The 23303-nt window shown below is 45.4% G+C and overlaps 1 protein-coding gene across 1 annotated transcript in view; it reads left to right on the forward strand.

Moving 5' to 3' along the window:
- Positions 1-23303, forward strand: part of PKHD1 (PKHD1 ciliary IPT domain containing fibrocystin/polyductin) — a 1769028-nt gene that overhangs the window by 1236903 nt on the left and 508822 nt on the right. Inside the window, exon 51 of the mRNA XM_078647366.1 lies at positions 13134-13151. Coding sequence (XP_078503492.1) covers positions 13134-13151 — 18 coding nt within the window. The remainder of the gene's footprint in view (positions 1-13133; positions 13152-23303) is intronic.

A 23303-nucleotide genomic window follows, 5' to 3' on the forward strand; every position in this document is an offset into this window, starting at 1 on the left:
CAAAGGCAATCTAAGAAAAAAACTCTAACTTTACGTCCGCAGTTGGGCCGGAATCTCTGGCTTGGGCCTTACTCTCTGCACCCGGGCCATACTCTCAAGCTTGGGTCGTACTCTCCGGTTCGGGCTGGATGAAGTGTAATCAGTAGGCCGGAATGCAATTTTTACAAACAGGAAAATTAGGAACGTGCAGTGCTTAGTTTGTAAAATATGAAGTGCAGTTGCTCAAATTATTTTTAGGAGGCCACACTCACTTCCCGAGGCTCCGCCCACTTCTGCCAGTGGCTCCACCCACTTACTCTAGTTGCGCCACCCACCTCCTCAACTGGCACTGCTGCCTACTTAGGGGGTAATTTTCTTCTCTGGATTATGGCCTGGGAGGCCAAGGCTACTCACTGCACCTTTACTCTCCATCTCCTCTTCACCCTTTTTTTGTGCAGATTATTATAACGGTTTACATGAGCACCAGTTACGTTACACAAGGACACATTCAATTGCTTGATAGACATGGGAGAATGACGTGATTTGCCCACAATCACGGGATGCTGAGCCGACCCAGAGACTCGAAGCTGAACCTGGTTCCCACATTCCAAAGTGGGTAAATGTGACTATTAAGCCCCATCCTCTTCCCTTGACATGGAATCAATAATGCTCCTTTCTGTCCCCCAGCACTACCACAGTGTACATTACAATGCATTCTCCGTTTTGGTCTCTCGCTCTTCCCAGCTTCTGACTGACGTCCCAGAGCCCTTCTCAGGTGCACTCGTCTCTCTCATTTAAGAAGCAACTGAAATCCCCGGGCAGGACTATTATGCAAATACTACACAGGACAGTGTTGTAAGGCCATAACAAAAGCACACACCCTAAATTACAAATACCATAACATTTATCACAACTGCACAAACAAAAACAAAAGCGGATGAAAAATTCCTCTCGGCCACTATTAGACATATTTAGGGCACTGGCCCTTTCTAGCATCCAGTTAATTAAAGATGCACTTGTGCAAATACCATGTCACAAACAAAACGTTCCTTACAGCTTGCCAGGTCTCATTTTGTAAGTTAATTGCTGTTTTTCAGTGCAAATTTTAGTCCTGTCACACATTGCAATCCTAAGGCTAATCATGCGAAAATGCAGAGCTAACTTTTTAGGGTGATTAAAGATATTTTTGCTGCATGAGCTTCTGCAGATGTTAAGTTTAAAAAAAAATTTGCTGACAGGATTAATCTCGAGAAAGATTCTGTACCGCCTGACCTTGTGTGAAAAATTGAAGTGGTTTCTCAAGGCAGACTCTTAAATTTAGATGGCACATGCAGTATTTTAAGAATACCTGTTTTAAAGTCAGATAGCAGTGACAAAGGTCGGCAGTGGAACAAAGGGCTCCGTTACCTGTTCAAGTCTAATGTTTAAACTATGTTAAACAATTAAGTAATAAAACATATACACAAGCAACCTTGTAGGGTGGTGAAGACACAGAGAGGAAAATTCAACTAGGAAGCCAGACATGCTCTGCAATAAGTATAGCCCAGGAGTTAACAGCCCATTCCAACACCACACAGATCTTGCATACATTCTGACATTTTCATAAGCTACCCAAGATGTTCTGTGTTTGTCTCATACACACCGATCTGTTGTTTTTAATCCCTACTACTCCCTGGCCTTCCACTCTATGATCTTGTTCAGCATCTGTGCAGCATGTCTGGCTGGCACCATAGTTTAAACACCTACAGATGAAAAATGCGGTGCTATTGTCCAGTGCCCACTGGACCAAATAATTAGGTAATATCACCTCCAACAACAAGAGAAATGGAGCGGGAAAGTATCAAGCACGCTGCCGTGGTAAGGGACAAACCCTCATGGGTCAGCTGAGTCAAGGGGTGTAACATTGCCTTCTTTAGGAGAAGTGTTTTAAAAGAAGGATGCCCTCTATTCGCCAAGGCCTATGCACAGTGCCTTTTACAGCATACATAGTGTGAGCAGTTCAAACGCAGACCATTGGTAACATGCTGACGCTGACTAGGTTTAAATCACCCACAAAATCATCCTTAAATAAGAGGTATTGCAGGAGTCTAAACCCTTTGCAGCTGCTATGCCGTTGAAGTGCATTGTTCGCCTTAAGAAAGTGGTACAATACTAGGATGTTTGTACAACAGTACTTATACATGTTCTGAAATGCTACATACCGGCTTTAGTCATATTTTAGAAAATTGGATTAGTACACATTATCTACGGGTGAGATAGCAGAATCTTGGCATGAAAGTTAATTCACAAGTTTATGCCATGGTCTTGGAAAAAGAGATCATTTTTTTAAGAATAGCTTCAGATAAAATAGTCGATTCTTTATAAGATATAGAGTGACCAGAAACTGATGTTCTACCTGCAGAAGAGACAGAAAGATTAACTGAATGAACAACTGAGACCTAATATCCTTAAAGTGTTGAATGTGACACCTTGCGTTCACCAATCATCTTGATTTAAACTATCTGAGTCTGTGCTGACGTACAGCAATTTAAAAAAAACATAAAATGTGAGATCAACAAAAGGCTAAACATCAACAACATCAATAGTTCTCCAGTCTTCTTGATGCTCCATAACTAAAAGTGATATGGTCAACTACAGCTGCTTGAACATAATCCGTACTTACTTACATTAATGACACATGGGGTATTTTTGATATAAGCAATTAAGAGGAGGGAGCGTCAGCCGAAATACTTGTAGAGACAATTCAATGTGTATTTCGTTTTATTTTTAAAGAGTTCACTGATGAAAAACAGTTTTTTGTAACACTTGCGAAGAACATGATAACCTCTGAAAAGCATGAAAGGACTACAAGAAATCAGCCTCACATGGAAAGACCATGCACCGCGAGCCGTCAATCCCAGGATCAAAGAACAGCAGACTTAAGAAGTCACTTGTTAAAGGACATTTCTTCAAATTGGCAGCATTTGTGTGCTACATTACGGTGGATACGCCAAGGTTATGAAGATTTGTAGCCTACAGGGACCAGTGGTGATCTCAGCTCCACACTATGTGGGCACAGCTTACCCTCAGGAGGCTATTACATGTGCTGGCAAGAGTTTAACAAACAAAAAGGACACGCTCAGCACTGGAATACCACAGTATACCTCTATGGGCAAATGTTCTTAGATTCAGGCTCATGAGAGACGTACAAGCATTTTCCACTATGCCAGACCTACACAGTAAAGGCCAATCGTAAAGCAGCATAATGGTGTCATTATACACAAACCTAGAAGTGAACAACATCTAGTTAGTTACATATTACAGGCATGCTTCATTAGGCTGCTCTGGCCATGGTGTTAACTGAAGACATTATGTTAGATGTGGGTCCCGCATTCAGAGGACCTGAAAGAGGAGAGGCTCGGAGAATGTCATCCCTGTCAGTGTAAAAGATGTGACTCCAAACTAGACCCACTGCAGATGTTAGTAACCAAGAGGTCCATTGGAAATAACTACCATCTCTTCTTTGCCCCTTGGGCATTAGAGACAAATATCAATCATCACGGCGAAAATACCAACCAGAGCAGTGAAAGATTCCCATACTAGATGCCATTATCTTAGCATAAGGAATTCAAAGCACTATGCAATTTAACAATTTTCTTTTAGAGGTCGCAAATTTGATGACTTTTACATGGCAAAGACATCAGCAGAAAAAGGATTCCTCCATGATGGATTCAAGTCTATAGGACGGTAGAACGCCTTGTGCTCAGACTCAAAAAGGTGATACTATAGGATCACGTGCAGCAGCCCTCAGTTCTACAGGTACTATGGCAAGCTCAATAGGCATACATGAATATATCTGATGCCCATACAGAAAAGTGATTAATCATAGTAATGTTGGGACGGCTAGTCCGCCCATGTCAACCCCAGTGGTATGCTGCCAGAGAGAATACAGAACTCAATAGAAGAAGACCGCCACAGAAGGAAAGGGTGCTGGTGCAATGAAGAAGATGGGTTCCAAGAAAGATGTCAAAGTTTCACACAGTTCAAGGCAAACAGTTGGAAGCTATAAAAATGTAGAAGATCCCCCGAACACTGGACACCAGTTCTGGTCTCCTAGAAACACAGGATATGGACATTGGAGACATGGTTGTCTCAAATACCTTAGTGTATGGTCAGCATGCTGGGGAATGTGCTCCATCAGAAGCAGAATCAGAGAAATAGAGCGTCTCTAAAAAATATTATTAAATTAGCATATCTGGAATTGTGCCTTCATTTACCTACCTCACAGCTTTTGCCTTTAAAATGTAGTTTTTTTCCCCTAAATAATTCCAGCTATTACTTCTCTACTTTAAAGTCAGAGATTAAACCTGAAGCGGTAAATATCACCATGGAAGTACGAGTGACAGCTCCAATTCGGAAGCCACGAACTTACACTTTTCAGAACAACAAGATTAGAATAATGTTTTTCAAAACCACCTAGAGAGCAGATCTAATGTCCAATGCAGTAGAACAGTGTTCTGTAAGGTAGCAGTATGACAAATATGATGAAAAATAAGTTTGAATGTTGGACATAAATCATACCATTTATAGTAGACTTCACCATTTTGGTATTGTACAGTCTGCTTAAAAATTGGTTAAACGTATTGGTCTTAGGGATAAGTTAAGAAAATCTATGTAGAATCATTTTGAGGAACCGATCACTCTTGCTTCATAGTGCAGACATGCTCTGCTTCCTGTCACCTCGCCGTGCCCTCCCTGCCCTGAAACCTCAGCACTCACCATAGGTAGCAGCCCTCAATGGCCTCCAGCGTGAAGCTGATTCTCGTGCCACCCAGAGAAGCAGCCAAGCCAACTGCTCTGCCTCAACCCTTTGTTTATTACAGTGGTTGCTCCAGGGGCTTGTAAAGGCAGTCCTGTGGCACCGTGGCAGCAGCAGGCCGGAGCCACTGTATTTGTAATATATTCAAATGTTCCCTCTATAAAAGAAAATACACGCTGTTTGCCGCTATTCAAGTGACGTCAGACAATGGCAGGGGCAGGAAGCGGAGAGGCGGGCGGAATTTAGAGAGTGGGGGGAGGTTCCGTTTCGAGAAGGCTGATCTTCCCTAGAGGCTGCATTGCTTCTTTTAGGCAGGGGGAACAGGATGTGATTTCAGGCGGAAAGAACGATGTATGTTTCCTTAGGCAGGAGCATGGGCTGGCACACTGCTCCCCTGTATGATCTCGGCAGTACCTCCCCTGAGAGGCGGAATGTGCCTCATAATAAGGCATGCATCCATGCGGCATCCACTTTAAAATATTTTACGGCGTTCACCGGGAAAACCCCTATGAACTTAAGTGAGTCAATATTGAGTGTAGCCCCGGCCCTGAGAAATAAATGCTGGTGCTAAGCACTGGAAAGCACAGGCACAAATTAAGCACTGGGAACGTGTGATAAATGGTAGAAGAGGTCATAAAAATCAGTTTGGGCAGGGAAAAGGGTGTGGTCGAACACTACCTCATATCCAAGAAAAGTTTGCTCCTTAGCATCATGCTACATGCAGTCCACAATTTGCGCTCCCCTCAGTGTTCACTGTAGGGTTCCCCTTAGTGTTGACTGTACTGTTGAGACATGGACAGGCGCTGCTCCCAAGACCCCTGCCAGGACCTGGTGAGTTGTGACGCCAGAGCTGAGAAGCACTTTGGAGGGACCATGCGGAGGCAGTCAGGGGAGCTCCTGCTGCACGTACCGATGTAGTGCTCTCCTGGATGAGTCCCCCTGCTCCCACCCTCTCCCCCACGAACTCTACCGCTGCTGCAGCCTGTGGCACTTTTCTGCAGCCGGCCTTGACATGATGGGCGTCTGGTCAACACGAGGAGCAAGAGACTGCAATACGCCTGGGGCGGGGCGCAGAGGCCGCGGCCAGGGGCCTGCGGTTAGGTTGCATTCCCAGGGTCTGGGGATCTGATTGAGTCATTGACATGTGACGCTGTGGGAGCCCATTGGTGCACTAGGGGCCCGCGCTAGCACCACTCGGGGTATCTTCACTGCACAGGCCAGTGACGAGCCCCATGAGTGGGTCCCCCCACGATGGCGCCTCTGGGGCCCCACGGCTGCCAGCAGTGATGGGACCTAGATGAGCGAAGAGAGAGTCTGACACCCGGGGGACTGGTGGGACTGCACTGCACCCCGGGTGAGACACCAAGGTGTCGGCCCGCCCTGCCGCCTGACCGATGGGTGTTGCCCAGGAGGGTCTGTGTGCCCTGATTTAAATGTTGAGGATTGCTGCTGAATGACCCTTTGGCGCATTGGGGACCCCCCTCTGCCCTGCTTGGGATGCCCTCATTGCACAGGTTGGTGCAGTGGTCCCCTAGGCGGGCCCCCTCCGGAAGTGGCTCTGTGGCCCTGCGACAGCCTGTGGCGACCTGCCCTGGTTGGGTGTGGAGGAGAGCTGCTACCTGGGCAATTGGAGAGTCCGTTCCAGGCACAGGGGTGAGGCGCTGAAGCACAGGCTGTCTTGAGGCCTGGCACACCCAGGCCTCTCTTGAGGACCCGCTCTGGTCTTGGGTGATCTGGGTGTGCCTGCTGCACCAGCCCCCCCATCTGGTGTCCATCGTTTGGTGTCCTGGGAGGGCAGTGGAGCCCTTTGGCGGATGGCTGGCGGCTACTGGTGAGGCCTGCAGGATCTGTTCACTACACAGGTTGGTGTAGGACCCCTTGGAGGTCCCTGCTCCCCCCAACAGAAATGAAGAGGTACTGCAACACCCTGTTGAGAAGGCGCAGGGAGGCACCACATAGCTCCTGAAGTGACCCCGAGACCCCCTATGGTTTTGGGGGTTGGCCCACTGGATTCCATTTCCGAGGAGGTTCCCAATTGTGACCCTAACTATGCTCCTACCATGGGGAAAGAAAAAACCTCACACAAATGGACCACTACAGTACTCATTCTGGCGGTGCCCCACCCGTACGGTGACAAGCCCGGGGCCCAACCCAATGACCTTGCGGTCATTTTGCAGGTGATTCAAACATCTCAGGTGGCAGTGGAGGCCAGGGTCGGTGAGGTGAAGATGGATGTGACACTCCTTCGTCAGGAACTCCCAAACGCTGTCACATAGATGGAGTCCAGGATTTCCTTTTTTTCCTTTTTCTTTTTTTTTAACTGTTCTTTATTAAGATTTTTACATTTTCAAACATCCCACCCCACCACCGCCCCACCCTACACCCATACAGGCATTTTGGATGACATGTATATACATTGGTAGATATAGATATATTATTGTACAGGTTCTTGTCTATACAATAAAAATTATAAAGACAGCTATAGAAACATAATTAATTAATCAGTGTGTTCAATCCATTGCTTTAAGGGATCCCATATAGCTAATCCTTTCTTTTTCTTATTCCTACCCTTTCTGTTATAGATAGCTATCTCCAGACTGTATGCTGCTAATAATCGTGCTCTCCACTGTTGAAACGTGGGTGGGTATAGGTCAAGCCAAGCCGATGCCAGGCATATTCTAAGTACCGCCATTGCCACAAACACAAGTCCCTTCATTTGGTTCAGTCGAGTGTTGCCGTCTAACCCCAGCATTATTTCCACGGTTGTTATCTCTATGTTTGTTCCAAAGATTCTTGAAAGAAAGATGGAGATCTCCTGTCTGATTGTACAAAGTTCATTACAGGTGGCCAACATATGGATTATATCTGCTTCAGGCTGCGCACATCTAGGACAATGTGTCCCCTTCCCCGTGCTCCATTTGGCTATTCTTTTAGGGGTATAAAAAATTGGAAACAGGTTTTGTAAAATTGTGCTTGCAGGTTGGATGACATTAATAGTGATTGGGAGAGTTCGAGTGCTTTCAGGATTGAGGTTTCTGGTATTTCCAGCTGATTCTGCCACTTGAGGATGTGTTTGTCCAAGTCGTCAGGAACAGTGGTTATCAGATTATTATAGATTTCACCAATTTTAACTCTGTCATTTTGAACTATCCTTTCGATTATCTGGATTTTCTGAAAGGCAGCACTGCCTCCCCCTTTTTTTGTTATAAAGTCTCTAATTTGCAGGTATTTAAAGAAATCGCAGTTTTCTAAGCAAATTTATTTTTTAGTATTTCAAATGAACTAAAACCTGTTGAATTATAAAAAGTACCGAGTTTTGTGATACCCGATCTGACCCACTGTTTCATACATGTGTCATTAAGCAATTCGGGGAGGGTGTTATTTCCCAGAATACTAGTATAGTGCGAGAACCTTCCAATCCCAGAAGTTTGCGTATATGGCTCCAAGCGCTATAAATTCCTTTTAGGGTTTTGAAACAAACCTTTTTAAAATGACAATCGTATATCAATCGCCAGAGATGTTCTCTTGTTTCTTTACCTAGAATAAGTTCTTGTGGGGTAGGAACCCCCCTCACGTAATCTAAATCTATGTTGGAAGTTAAAAGTGCTCTGTATTTGAGTATAGAGGCCCACCAGTACATTTTAAAATTAGGTAGAGCAAGGCCTCCTCTGTCTTCAGGCAGAGTAATAAATTTCATGGCTCTACGTGATCTGCTATACCCCCAAATGAAACGAGAAAAAATATCATCAATTTCTTTGCAGATTTGTTGGTCAAAGTTTAAGCAAATAGTTCGAAAAAATATAAGAATTTAGGGAAGAATAGCATTTTAATTAGATTGCATCTTCCAATGATGGTCAAGTGTAGGTTGTGTAGCCTCTTCAGTGTTTTTTCCGTTTGTCTCAAGAGAGGATTCAAATTTAGTTTAACTAGATTGCTTAGGTTTGCGGTGATGTTAACTCCTAGATAAACCGCGTTTTCAACTACCATAATGTCGTGAAAGCCACTTTTATTGTTAATTATGATCTGGGTTTTGTTTTGATTTAGTTTGTAGCCGGAGATTTCGCAAAAATTATATGCTTCTTCTTCCATTACATTCACTGTTTCATTTGGGTTAGTCGTGACTATAGAGATGTCGTCCGCATATGTTTTAGTGTCTTCATTGGGGGTCTTTATTGGTATTATGGCTTGGTTAGTTTCCAGCCTGCGAATAAACGGGTCTTTGAAGATGGGGAATAGTAAAGGGGAACAGGGACAGCCTTGTCTTGTCCCTCTAGTCACTTTGAAGTTGTCTGATATGTCCCCATTTATCATAACAACTGCTTCCGGGTTAACATACATCCCGCGGATAGCTTTGATAAAGTGTTCTCCGATCCCACTCTTTGACATAGAGGTCCATAGATATTGCCAGGAGACCCTATCGAATGCGTTTTCCACGTCTAGCAATATCAACGCCATAGGGTCTCCTGTTACTTCAGCTCTGTCAAAGAGTGTGATCACCCTCTGAATGTGGTCGGTGGTTGATCTGCCCGGAGCAAATCCATGTTGTCTAACCGATATGATTTTATGAATTACTGGAGCTAGTCTGCTAGCTAGTAATTTAGAGTAGATTTTTGAATCACTATTTATTAGTGTAATTGGGCGGTAGGCTCCTAACTCTGTGGGGTCTTTATTCTTCTTGGGAAATACGATGATTTTCGCCTGAGCCCAGGATTCCGGTGGCAGCTCTCCCAGGAAAACGTGGGTCATCAGCTCGATCATAATTACTTTCAACTGCTTGCTAAATCTAACATAAAATTCTGACGGGATTCCGTCTAGCCCGGCTGCCTTTCCCGATGATAGGCTGTTTATTGAAAGGAGTATTTCAACCCATTGTGGTACTTCAGCTAGACTATCCTGGTCGATTTGTGGTAGCTGGGTCCCCTTAACTAGTTCTAAGTATTCCTCAATATTGGATTGAATTTTGCCTGTCTCCGTGTTTAGATCCGCGTAGTATCTCTTAAATGCGTCCCTGATCTCTTTGGGATCTTGCGTAGGACCATTGAGGGGGTCTCTGATCTCTTTAATTGTATTTTCAGTGTTCTCCTGTCTAGTTCGAATAGCTAATTGGTGTCCTACTAGTTCGCCTAGTTCATAAATCTTTTCTTTATTCTGGGTTGCTTTACAAATGGCCTTTAAGGTGAAAGTTTCTGCAATTACATTTTTTGCTATAGCAACATCTTTTAAGGCCCCTTCGGTATTAGTGCCTCCCTGGATTGCCCTCACCAAATCTTCCTCCTTTCTGGCTAGTTTGTCTTGTAAGTTTTTAAAGTTTGATTTTTCCTCTTGATTGTTTTTAATTGAGAATCTCAGAGTCTCTCCCCTAATACCAGCCATGAGTGTGTCCCAAACTCTTCCAACGGTGCACTACTGAGATTATGTTCTAAAAATTCTAGAATCCAATGTTCTATGAGCTGGCAGTATTTTTCGTTAAACAATAGAGCTCTTTCGAAGGTCCATCTGCTGCAACCGGATTGAAGCTTCCCGGTATCGATGCGTATCATTCGGGGATTATGGTCAGACAACACCCTCGGTAATCTATCCATGGAGCAATTGGTGATAATAGAATGTGTGGCAAATATATAATCCAATCTTGCAAATTTATAATGTGGGTGGGAAAAGAACGTATAACCAGGATTATTTGGAAATTTCATATGTCAGCAGTCAGAGATCTCGTGTGTGTTACAGAGTTCTTTAAGAGCTCTGAAAACTTTCGGTTTCCTGCCTTTATACATGAAGTTATTATGCCCCATCCCCCAGTCTGATGGGAGATTTAAATTAAAGTCTCCACATATAATCATTGGTTGTGGCCAATGTGCAAGTTCATTGGACAAGTATTCCAACGGATCTTGATCATCGGTAACACACCCATATACCGAGCAGATGGGTAATTTTTCCCCATAGCGTATTGACATTCAGTGATGGCCCAGCGCCCAAATTTATCTGCGGTTGATTTAATAAATTGAAGACCCCCACCCCGTGCTAAAATAGCCACCCCGTGTTTTATTTGCCAGGGTTGTAGCAGTGACCACTCTATACCCAAGAGTTTTTAAAATGTGTGTCTGGGATCGTTCCACATGGGTTTCTTGCAGACAAACGATTTCTGCCCCAATTGCGTTGAGGCCTACTGCCATTCGTTGCCTTTTTTTCGGGTCGTTAAGGCCACAAATATTCACTGTAAAAAAAAATTATTTAGCCATTCATGAAATCTGCCTAGGCCTGCCTAGTCTGCCTTTGACGCTTGCTCGCTCCATTCGAACCTTTTGAATTCCACATTATATGATTTGATACCCTCCCCCTCCCACTTCCCCCTAGTGCCCCTTTACAAAAACCCAGCCCCCCTCTCCATAGACCCCCCACCCCTCTTTACCCCACAGTGAGGCTTCCAGGTTCAGGGTGAACCAGGGTGTGGGCATCCGTGTAATCGTTGGGCTTCGGGCGGCTCCTAGCCCCAACCCCTGTGTCTACCTGAAGGAGTGGAGTTAACCTCTGTGAGTTATTTAATCAAACGGAATTCGAGGTGTTTACATGTGAATAATAGTAAAAAGGTTGCATGTGTTTTTTCACTCCACTCAATCCTCATCCTGTCATTTCTTAGTTTACATGACTAATACATTATTATTTGGAGACCTTTGAATAAAGATAACTATCAGTTTGAGTTGTCTATTATTTAGTTTTGCTACTGTTTGAGTCTGTGATTTCTTTTAGATATCCTTGTGCCTGGATTTCGCTGGTGAAACTTCTAGTGGTTCCATTAAAGATAATCATTAATCATGCTGGGTTCTGCAAGTACACCGTGGCACCGATCTGTTCAAAGGGAGCAAACAACTGTCTCATCCTCCACCTTCTTTCGAAATCTGGTCTGCAGAAGAACGAGACACCTTTATATTCTCTTTTACTGGTGGGGCGTGCTAGATCGAAAATAGCTTCCGGTAGATGAAAGTTTCCAAAATTTACCAGAATTGCCCTTGGATACAGCACAGATGTCTGTGATCTCTTTGGGAGGGTCAGGGGAAAACGATGCACACATTGTACTTCTCTGGCCAGTTCCCATGTGTTTAATTCTGGAAATGTCTCTTTCAGCAGAAAGATCATGTAGCCCCTTGGGTCATTCCCCTCTGACCCCTCGGGGATACCAAGAAAACGTAGGTTATTACGTCTTGCCCTGTTTTCCTGGTCCTCGACCTTCAGCATTAGGTCTTTGACTATTCCATCTTGCTCTCTTCCCTGTTTTTGCAGAGTGGAAACATCTTTCTCAAGATTTTCTGTTCAAAGTTCCACCGACGTCATTCTTTCCGAAATCTCCAAACAGGTGTGTCCCACTTTATTTATTGCTCCTTGTAGTTTATGGATGGCAACATGATTTTTCTTGTTGTCTTGTTTAACATCATCTTGGAAATTCTTGATTGACGTTAGTACGTCACACAGGGAGGGTTCTATTTGGTTTTTCCTACCATCACTGGTATCTGGTTGTTGAATGTTGATCACTTTGGCGTCTCCTGAGGAACAGGGATTTAAGTTTGATTCCGTTATAGCTCGCGATGATGGGTTCCTTGGTCTATGACCCATCTGGTCAGTATTACTCCCGTGATCAGTAGTGTCTTCAAAGATTAGCTTGTTATGTTTTTTTGTCTTCTTTTCCTTTTCTCCTGTTTCTTTCTTGTGGCGCTATCCTTTAAGGATGCATTTCGCTTCTTCACATCTGAGTCTGAGCGTTCAGAATCTGATCGTTCGGAAGATTCTACGCTTGCTTGTTCCAGTCTCTGTAGCTCGCTTGATGTAGAAGCGCCGGGTTCATAGATTTCAGAATGAGAATCTGACTCAGCAGAAAGAGCATGAAGAGCATAAGCTTGAATTTGAGTTAGAGAACTGTCGCGTTGAGAGCGGCGGTTTGTTGATGGAGTTTGCATTAGGTTGACCTCTTCCCCTATGACTTCCTTTGGAGTCTCACCATCAGCAGTGATCTCTGATACCCGTTGTATCTGCTGCATCTGTAATGCGTCGCAGGTGTTGTAATCGGGATCAGCGCAATGGCCTAGGCCTGAGCTTGAAGTCGTTTTTGCAATGAGTGAGTATGTTCCACGATTTGTTTTGTTCGTTGGTATATGGAGGAGAGACCGCTACAGAGGCACTCTTTGCCTTCAACCAACGTCTGGAGGTCAGCTGTTGACCCGGCCCCTCACCCTCTACCCCAACCCTTAGGACGGCCCAACGGCTACCCGAGGGGACGTGGTGGGACCTGCTCAGCTTCACCCCAGGGTTCCTCCTTAACACAGCCCGATCCTCTGGGACACCAGCCGGAGACCCTGCAGCAAGTGAGGAAGACTGCACCCGAGCTGTCAAACCCTCTCCATCCTCACCTCTAAATGACATTTCTGTTTCTCAGCCAGACTCGGACCTCTCATGTAGTCCAATACTCTGTCCGTCTTCATGTACGGGGGCTGGTCCTTGAAGCCATAACCTGGCCCCTCCTAATCCATACTGACAGAGTTGGCCCCCTGCCTACCGCCTCCTGGTCAGAATGATCATCAGTGATCCAGCGACAGCTGGAGTTGACAAATCCTGTCAACGAATAGGTTCACCCCATCTCCTTTCAAAGACTCAGTAATGTGGTGCTCACTGTTGTCTCCACTGTTTTGGTTTGACTGTGCGACAGATGCTTCTAGAGTAGAAGTGTGGGGTGAGGAGGGAGTTGGGGGGAGGTGGGTATTTTTCTATATGTTCTTGTTTATTGCTTACTCTTCTTCCTTTTCTCTAGGTATCGGCGCATCTAACATTATCCACAGTGACCATGATTCCATAGCCATATTCAGTTTCAGAGTCTTCCAGACAACCACCTCGCTGCCGTGTCTGCCCCCCTTACCCCTCTGTGGGCCCCCAGGTGCACTATTTGGCCTTGTTAGTACACTCAATCCCATCAAATGACCTTCAAGGTTTTATCATGGGACGTTAACGGTCTGTTATATTGGATTAAACGTTCATCAGTCTTTGCATTTTCCCACCGTCAACTCCCATAAGTCCTTTTCCTACAGGAGACCCATCTCCAGGGCAAACGCTGTCCTTTCTTGGCCCATAACGGCTATGATATGGTTTTTAATGCTGGATATTCTCAGGGGCGAGAGGAGTTGCCATCCTCCTGCGCTGTTTCTTTCCCCTGGTGGTCTCTTAGGTCACCCGTGACCCACAAGGGTGTTTTATAGCCTTGGAGGGCGCCTTGGAGGGCACTCTAGAGGGACGGGTGATTGTGCTGCTGGCCATGTACATACCGTTGGCCGCCCTGTCACTTTGCCTTAGAGACCTCTCGGCACTTCTCACCCACCTCCCACGAGGACTCACAGTGTTGAGGGGAGATTTTAACACAGTCCCTGCACCCTCCTTGGATAGCACCAGTCCTGCCACCTCCAGAGGCCTGGGGACACAGCTCCTCATGGACTGGACTTCCTCCTGGGGACTATGCGATGTCTGGTGGTCCTGACATCCTACACTCCGTCAGTTCACATACACCTTAGCCGCTCATCATATGCACTTTCGCATTGACCTCGCTCTCTTACCTGCCCAGGACTGCCAAGCGCTGAGCCACATCGAAATATTACGCAGAGGGAACTCGGATCGTTCCCCACTACTCCTCCGTCTGGGGCACCCCTCCCCAACAATGTGGCATATGTGGCTTATTAACATGTGGTACCTTCAATATAAAACCTTTATTCATGCATAGAAAAAAGAACCTCAATCTTACTTTCTTAGCAACACAGGAACTGTAGCCCGAGTGAGCATACTCTGGTCTGCCAGCAAAGCCACCCTACGTGGATGTGTTAAACACTTAGTTAGGACCCGGAAGCGTGAGTCCTTCTCCCTCATCACCCAGCTGGAGGCACGGGCCTTGCACATGGAGAAATACCTCACATCCGACCCCCAGGAAGAGGTCTCTTGACAGTTACGCCTTGTCCAGGAGGACATAAGCCTATACTCTCTAGAAGCTGCTAAACTTCTTTGGCATGCAACGACAGCCAATCTATATGGCTGGGGTGATAAAAATAGAAAGCTGCTCTACTAGCTGCCTCCCACCAGCAGGTAAATAGGATAGTCCCCGAGGTCATGGACGAGACAGGCTCTATGCAACGATCCCCACCAAAAATCACTCCGAATTTTGCCCATTACTATGAGAAACTACACTCTGTACAACAGGCAGGGATCCAACAGCACATAGTCTGTTCCTGGACGCAGCTGCCCTCCCAGCTCTCTCCATGGCAGACTTCCAACTGCTGAATGAACCCCTTGCAGTGGATGAGATTGGAGAAGCGCTTTCGGCCGGACCTCTGGGAAATCTCCGGGCCAGATGGGTTCCCCTTAAAATATTTTGTGGCATTCCATGACCTACTGTGTCTGGATCTTTCAGCAGCATTTGACACCGTCTCTCATAAGATCCTGCTGAGAAGGCTGGAGGACTTAGGGCTGGGCGGCTCTGTGCTGAAATGGCTGTCATCCTACCTTTCTGACCGTACACAGCAAGTTTTCACCCCTCCCTTCACTTCCTCTGCCAGACCACTTAAATGGGGAGTACCTCAAGGCTCTTCCCTAAGCCCGCTTTTGTTTAATGTTTATTTCACCCCCTTGGCCAAGCTGATTGCTCAGACTGGGATTAAATCCACATCCTATGCTGATGACATCCAGCTACTCTTTACGTTCGATACCCCCTCCGCTTCTGCTTTCGACCCGCTGAAATCCTGCCTTAGAGATATCTCTAATTGGATGGATGCCAACTCCCTTCGTCTCAAAGCAGGTAAAACGGAGATCCTGTTTTTCAACTCACCTTCTCCCCTGGACTCTAGTCTGTGGTGGCCAGAAGACCTGAGCCAAGCCCCCACGCCCAAAGACTCGGTGAGAAACCTAGGGGTACGCTGGGACAACCATCTTAGTTTCAACACCCAGGTACAAACAGTAGCAGCCTCCTGTTTCGCTAAAATTAGAACTATCAAATGGCTCATTAACTATCTGCCGGAGGACTGCCGTAAGACTGTGATCCAGGCATTAATCATATCCACCTTGATTATGCCAATGCCCTTTATCTTGGTATCACAGCTGGCCTGCGTCACAAACTACAGACGGTCCAAAATGCCGCCGCTCGGCTGGTGGAGAGAATTCCTGCCAGACACCACATCTCTCCAAATCTCCGTAAACTGCACTGGCTACCCATTGCGAAAAGATGCATTTTTAAAGCAATGACGCTGGCTTTCCGTGCATCTAAAGGTAACGGGTCGGCTCATCTTAAAAATACCCTACGTCCATACGTCAAATCCAGGGCACTACGCTCCAACTCCCTACTCTTTCTGGAAACTCCCCGATTTAAACGATCCCGTGCAGGTGGAAAAACCTTTGAGATCTGTGCCACTCAGCACTGGAACAAGCTCCCGGTAGCTCTACGCACCTCCCAAACAGAACCAGCATTTCGTAAATCCCTGACAACCCATCTCTTTTCCTCTTAATCTGGCACCCTGACCCAATACCTCCTGTTTTCAGAGTTTTCAGCGCCGGGATGCCCCGTTGGGGTCGCTGCGCGCTTTATAAAATACACAAATAAATAAATAAATACTGCTCCCCCACCTTTTAGCATTATTTGAAGAGGCGTGTCACTTTGGCTTCTTGCCAGGAGACCGAGACGCTGCCATAATAGTTGTGATTCCCATGACGCAACCCAGTCCACATCTTGTGCTCACTACCATCCCATATTGCTGCTTAACTGTGAAATCAAGGTTTTTGCCACAATACTGACTAATAGATTAAAACGAGTAATGCTGACAGTGGTGCATCCGGACCAATGCGACTATATGCCGCAGAGATGCACACGCATTAGAAGCCTTCAAGTAGCCCATGCTCACTGTCACTCCTTACCACAAGACCTATCCTTGTTTCTCATTGATTTTGAAAAGGCATTCAATACTGGGGACTGGGGTTACCTCCAAAAGGTACTGACCTCTGCTGGCTTCAGCCCGCATTTCCGGAACATGGTCGGTGTCCTATACTCCCACCCCTTAGCCCGTGTGCGTGTGAACAGAGTTCTATCGGACTCCTTCACCATAAAATGAGGCACAAGGCAGGGTTGCCCCCTATCTCCTCTCCTTTTTGCCCTAGCAATGAAACCCCTAGCCCAACTAGCGGGGACTCATAATGCAGAGAGTGGGGGTAGGACGTCAACCATGAAGATCGCATCACCCTAAACGCAGATGATGTTCTCCTCTCCGCTCCGGCAACTACACTGGCTGCCAGTACAACAAAGGATTGAATTTAAGGCTTTGACCATTGTTCATAAAGCCCTGACCAAGACAGGACCCGATCTCATTCAACCTTTGTTCTGCCCCTGTCAAACCAACAGGACTCTTAGATCCAGTAATAAGAACTTACTGGCAATCCCAAGGATAAGGAGAAGCCGTATGGGCGGCAGGCGTTTTACTGTACAGGCGGCAAAACTCTGGAACAACCTGCCCGATGTTATCCATCTGGAGGAGAAGCATCTCAGGTTTAGGAATATGCTGAAAACATTTCTGTTCCCCTAAATCATCGGGGATGAATGGACCACTGAAGCGCTGGGTTGCCTCCGGGTAACCATGCGCTATACAAATGTGTAGTCATTCATTCATTCATTCACTCTTCTTGGCAGACCGAGAAACTCAATGCCTCCAGTTTCTTGGGGCTTTTGAGAAGGCCTCAGGCCTTAAGATGAACCCCTCCAAATCTGTGCTGGTCCTCGAGGGACTGCTTTGACTGGCAGTCATTCATTCCCCTTCGCAGACTGAACTTTAAGTACCTGGACGTGTGGGTGGCGTTGCACCATAATTCATCTGGGCCCTAAACCTGAAGTCGCTGCTCAAAAAGTTGAAGGCAGACCTCACAAAAAGGCAAACCCTCCCCCTTAACATAATGAGCCATATAGCATTGTACAAGATGATGGTACTGCCCCGCTTCCTCTAAATTTTCCAGAACCTACCTCTTTAGCTCCCTATGTCATGGTTTTGGGAGCTGGAGGGAGATGAGTGGACCTTTTTATGGCAGGGGTCGCTGCCCTGGCTGGTGCTTGCCCTCTTTCAATGAGGTCCTTTCGATGGCGGCCTCTGCATGTCCAATCTTTACCCTGCTTACAAATTGGAACTTTCCCTGTTAGGTTTCTCTAATCTGAAGGCATTGCTGTATGGCTCCCTGGTCCCCTCCCAAATGCCTTTGGATACCCAGGTGGTGTTTTTAGCCTGGCGAGCATCACAGCGTCATGTGCAACAGTACGGTAAACTCACACAACAAACTCCACTATGGCACAGCACCTGGCTGAAGGAGGTGGTGATGCTCAGTGGCTTTAAAGCATGGGATGCCATAGGGATTTTGCAATTGGGAGATGTGTGGTCAGGGGCGCATATACGTTCCTTCTCAAACCTTCAGGAGTTACACGCCCTCTCCCATACCCAATTCTATAGGTATCTTCAAATCAGACACACCCTTCATAACCATATTCAAAAGACTGAGCCCCTTCAGGAATTTAATCCCTTAGAAGCCAAACTCCTAAAGGGCAGCCTGGGTCACTGGGAGTTTCCCAAATCTATTGAACCCTCATAATGAACGCTGCTAGCTCGCTTAACCACCTCAGCACTCAATGGGAGGGTTTGGTAGGTCCATTAGAAGAGGAGGATTGCGGTGATGCTCTGATGGACACCCGTGAGCTCACCATCTCCTCCAAACTGCAACTAATACAAACGTATTATCTTTATGTAGCCTATCTACCCCCGCGGGCCGAAACAAGGCAGGCCTTTATTCCAAATCCTCCTGCCCACGGTGCGCAGCTACTTCAGCAGACTTCTTTCATATGGTATGGTCCTGTGCTAAAGTACAACTATACTGGACCGCAGTAACTAAAGACCTTGCTGAGGTGTTGGGGTGGGCAGTACCCCTCTTCCCTGTTCTGATCCTTCTTGGGGTATTTGAAGGTACAGATGGCCCTCGGGTTGAAAGGACCTTTCTAGGTACGGCCCTCTTTGTTGCAAAGCGTGATGTTGCAGCCAAATTGCTAAATTCGTCCTCCCCACCCTTTCACAGTGGTGTTGTGGGGTGGATTGGTGTGCCCAGCAGGAACAAGTGGTGTTTGAGACGTAGGGCTGCCCCCAAAAGCATGATCGAGTGTGGTGGCAGTGGCTGAATTTATGACCCAATGTATTGAAGTTGCCACATCTGGAAGACCAATCACCATTTGTATGTTTATGCACTTGGTTTTTCATGGACGCAATATGAACCAGTTATACAATGTACTATACCTATGCCACGTTCACTACTGGCCATTAAAACTTAATAAAAGTGTTAATCTAAAAAAAAATCTTTTTGTGTCTTTCAGTAATTTTGCAACACATTTTATGCTTGAGGTATAGGGAAACCATTAAAGCATGACAGTATGAGGTATAAATAATTTGCTTCACAGTTTAGTTTTGTGTTTTTTGTGTCACTACATTCTCCTCTTCCAACCAATACATATTTTATTCTTGCATTATAAAGAGAAATGTGTAATGTTCCTATTAATGTTATTTCCCTATTTAAAATATAGATGGTTTTGCAAAATGGGTTCCGCCTATTTAGTATGCCCGGATTTTTTGCTTTTTAGATAACTTGGTTTTGGACTTTTTACTGTGGGTTAGTCTCACTACATGTGTCTCAACCACAGTAATCACATGGTCAATGGACTGTGCTTGTTTAATGTCAGTGTATGCCTTTTAGGCAGAAGCGATGCAGCTTGGCTAAGGGGCACTTGGCTGGTTGCACATAAACACATGAGCACAAGTGTGTGCGGGGTGCACGTGTGAGACCACTGTCATGCACAGCCCGGTAACTGCGCACCCATAACCTGGCGCAGGGGGACTCTGCAAGGTTAGATATTGATGTGGCCTTATAACATTAGTGGTCACGTATAGGTAAATTCAGTGTGATTTACTGTTATACCTGCAGTGACACTTTATTATACATAAAGGAGGAGGAAATCTGTCTTGGAATGCAGTTTTATTTTTCTTAAGCCTAAAAAGCCCCATGAACTATGAAACTGGGGTGGAAAGGGTGCACCCAATACATATTCACAGGTCCCAAGGCCATAAATGTAATATGGTTCAACCAGAATTGTCATATTTCTCTGGCCCAGGTCGGGATCATTCCGATCCCATATTGAACTGTCCCAGCATGCTGTGCATGAGGATTGGGACAGGGGTGGAGAGGTGATGTAGTACCCTAGGATTGGCCAGGGTTCCCTGGCTTCTAGAACCTTCCACCCCCTTTTAAAAACTCTTGGACAAGGGAGAGAAATGGCTGTTGGTGCTGTTTGTGCTTGTTACTGCTGGACTCTGGGACTGCAACAGCCATGGACAATTGGAAGGGGGAAGCCTCTGCTGCTCAAAAGAGCTATGTTGATCCGAGGACCTGTGGGCTCTCTAAGCGCCACTGAAGCAGGCCCCCTTAAACTCCTAGAGAACCACTAAGGAGATTTATGTTAAAACATACAACCGATCCTTCTCCGGAATTGCTCCCAGATTCTGGAACACTCTCCCCTCCGAGATCAGATGCAACCCTTCCAAATCCTTCTTCAAGAAAGAAGTAAAAAGTCTATTACCCAACAAATTCACCACCCAATGAGGACTTACTTGCTCCTTGACGACTTCCCCCACACCTTCTCCCGAGACTTGCATTGTTTTCTCTCCTATGTCACTCCATCATTTACACAACGTTCCTCTACCCCTTGCACTATGTGAAGCCTGGGAATTTGTTAGACTATGTCTTCTTATCACTCTTCTACCCATCTGTGCATGCAGATACTGTTCTCCATGATATAGGTTAGGTTATGTATTTGATATCAGGCTAAACTATATTGTTATTATCATTTGTCTGCGTTTGCTTGTCCTGTAAAGCCCTTTGTCACCTGTAAGGATTTTGTTCGTGCTATGTAGGAAATCTGGTGCAGGGATCCAGCTGAACCAGCTCCCTGACAAATACAATACCTTGGAAGAGAGAGGGTCTGCTGGTATTGCTCCAGGTGGCTAGAGCTCACCGCCATGAGTAAATCGAGCCCAGGATGGCCTAAATCAGAACAACAAGGCCCGAGTTATGGCCTTGTAAAGGGTGGTGACCTTTGACCCCTAGCAAGGATCGAAGTGCTTGGGTCTCTGCCACATCTCATTTCCTTTACCCCTGAAGAAGGCCAGGGCCCAGGGATCAGCGCAAGCTCCTTACTTTATTAATTTGGGGAAAAGGGCATGTGTGGAGCCCCTCCCTGTTGAAAGATTGCCCTTGGGGGTCCCATTCTTCCCGGACAGGCACATGTTATTTTCATTGCAAAACACTGTATTGATATAATAATGTTGACAGTGATTACAAGGTTGATATGCTTTATTAAAATCAATAATAGCATGTACACATTGTTATCATTGATTATTTCATTTTACAAAATGATGTTGTTTGTAACATCAGTTATTTGCCTCTTTGGCGGTCCAATGCGATTCCATAATGTAATCTAAGGTCTTTCTATCTGCCTTACGTACGTATTTGCAAATTAATACATAGTATTCAGTAGTGTGGATGTAATAAATGTACTTTTCCTTTTCTAAAGAATAAGCAATGACTGGACAATTGTTTATTGTGTGTATTACTGCATGCCAGTGAATGGGGATTAATAGCCCACACCACCTCTCCTGAGTAGGCCTTGGGCTGCTCTACTCCGCTACTTTGAGAAAGTCAAGTGCAACAATGGGGTGATTGGTTCCCAGTAAGTGAAAATTGGGAACATATTACTTGCACAGGCCTCACATCCTTCACAACTAATAACCCAATTTCCTACAGGTGGTATATAAAATGGGCATCTATTTATGTTAATAAATTGTGCTGTATAATTATGTGTTTAACAGTATCTTAACTTGATCAGTGTCAGTTATTGTGCGGTTCTCAGGATTTAATTAATATAACATCGCTTCATGGGAGGATTCGGTGTCAAAGGTCATGCAGTGTCACTTTCTGTGAAGTTATTTGTTCAAAGGGTGGCTCTTTGATATCACTTCCCGCTCACCTGGAATTTTGGTGAATTGATGTCCATGCATTTACCCCAAAACCCTAATACCCATTAACCCTATTTCCACTTCTAAACAATCCCCCAATAGCACACACGCTCTCATCCATCTAAATCTGCATACTCTCAAACAGAGAAACAAGAACGCACACATACTCACACCTGCCCCGCCTTCTGACTTACCTTGTAGGCTGAATGCCCTATGCCCCTACAACCCAAACTAGGGGACTGCACTCAACCAATCATGTCTGTTTATGAGCCTAGAGAAACACTAGCCTCCAGCCTTAACGACGATGTCCAGATTGCCAATGCAACTAAGACATGTTGGGGCAGATTTTGAGTCACTTTTCCCATGTTAAAAGTGATGAAAAAGTGGCGCAAGGGGCTTGTAAATCTGCCCCGTTGTTTCCAGATCGGAAAGCTCATGCTCATTATGTCATTCTTGTCGTTCTCTCATGAAATTATGGTTGACAATGCTTTTGTGCAATTCAGATTGGATTACAGCAATTCTATATTTCCAGGTCTTCCTGAGAAAGCCATCAGTTGCTTGCAAAAAGATACAAAATGCCCTTGTCAGAAACAATTTTAATTTTACAACATTTTTGTCCGTCTCCAGCCATTTTTTCCAATTACATTGGTTCAAAAGACCATTGTATTTTAAACCTCCTGCATTATGTTCAAAATATACCACGGCCTGGACCAAAGGAATCAAGAAATATACTCTCGCAAGACCATTATGATTTTTCACCAAAGACAATTATGTGGGTCCCCATACCAGATACTCCAGATGGAGTAGGAGAGCCTTCAGGGTCCTAGGCTCATTCCTCTGGAACAAACTTCCCCTTGAGATATGCATATAATTTAGTTATAAAACCTGTCTTTTTTGCGACTAGTTGCCGCATTGCTACTTTTCGACCCAGGCTGCTGTAGTTGTGAGCACCAAGAGGCTCCTCTGGAGTTGTAGATGCGCTGCCAATAAATACCCATTCGTTTTTTAATTATTTTTTTATCTATAGCTTTTTCACAATAATATAGCATCAAACCATATGCTTATAAACATCACAGTTAAGAATACAGAGCATCAAGTTGGTACAGTGTTATATCCGTGGTTTGGCATATTCTCATCTTTAACAATCTAGTACAGGGCATCACAGAACATACTGGTACATATGAAATCATAACAGTAATGTAGGAAATGTCATCAGTCAGGTGAGTTAGTTAAAGCATAGGCAGTAAATGGCCCCCAAATGTCTCGCGGCCTAGAGGCTCTAGGTAATTCTTCCCAATAGCAGAGAAGTTAGTCACGGCAGTAAGCAATATCTTACAACCAATGGGGAAATTGTGGTGCTGGTCTACCATCCCAATGCATGGAAACTCTACGTTTGGCCAGTAGTAGTGCCAACGCAACCAATTTACGAT

Source organism: Lissotriton helveticus, chromosome 6, assembly GCF_964261635.1.
Source record: "Lissotriton helveticus chromosome 6, aLisHel1.1, whole genome shotgun sequence".
In the NCBI taxonomy this organism is placed as follows: Eukaryota; Metazoa; Chordata; class Amphibia; order Caudata; family Salamandridae; genus Lissotriton; species Lissotriton helveticus.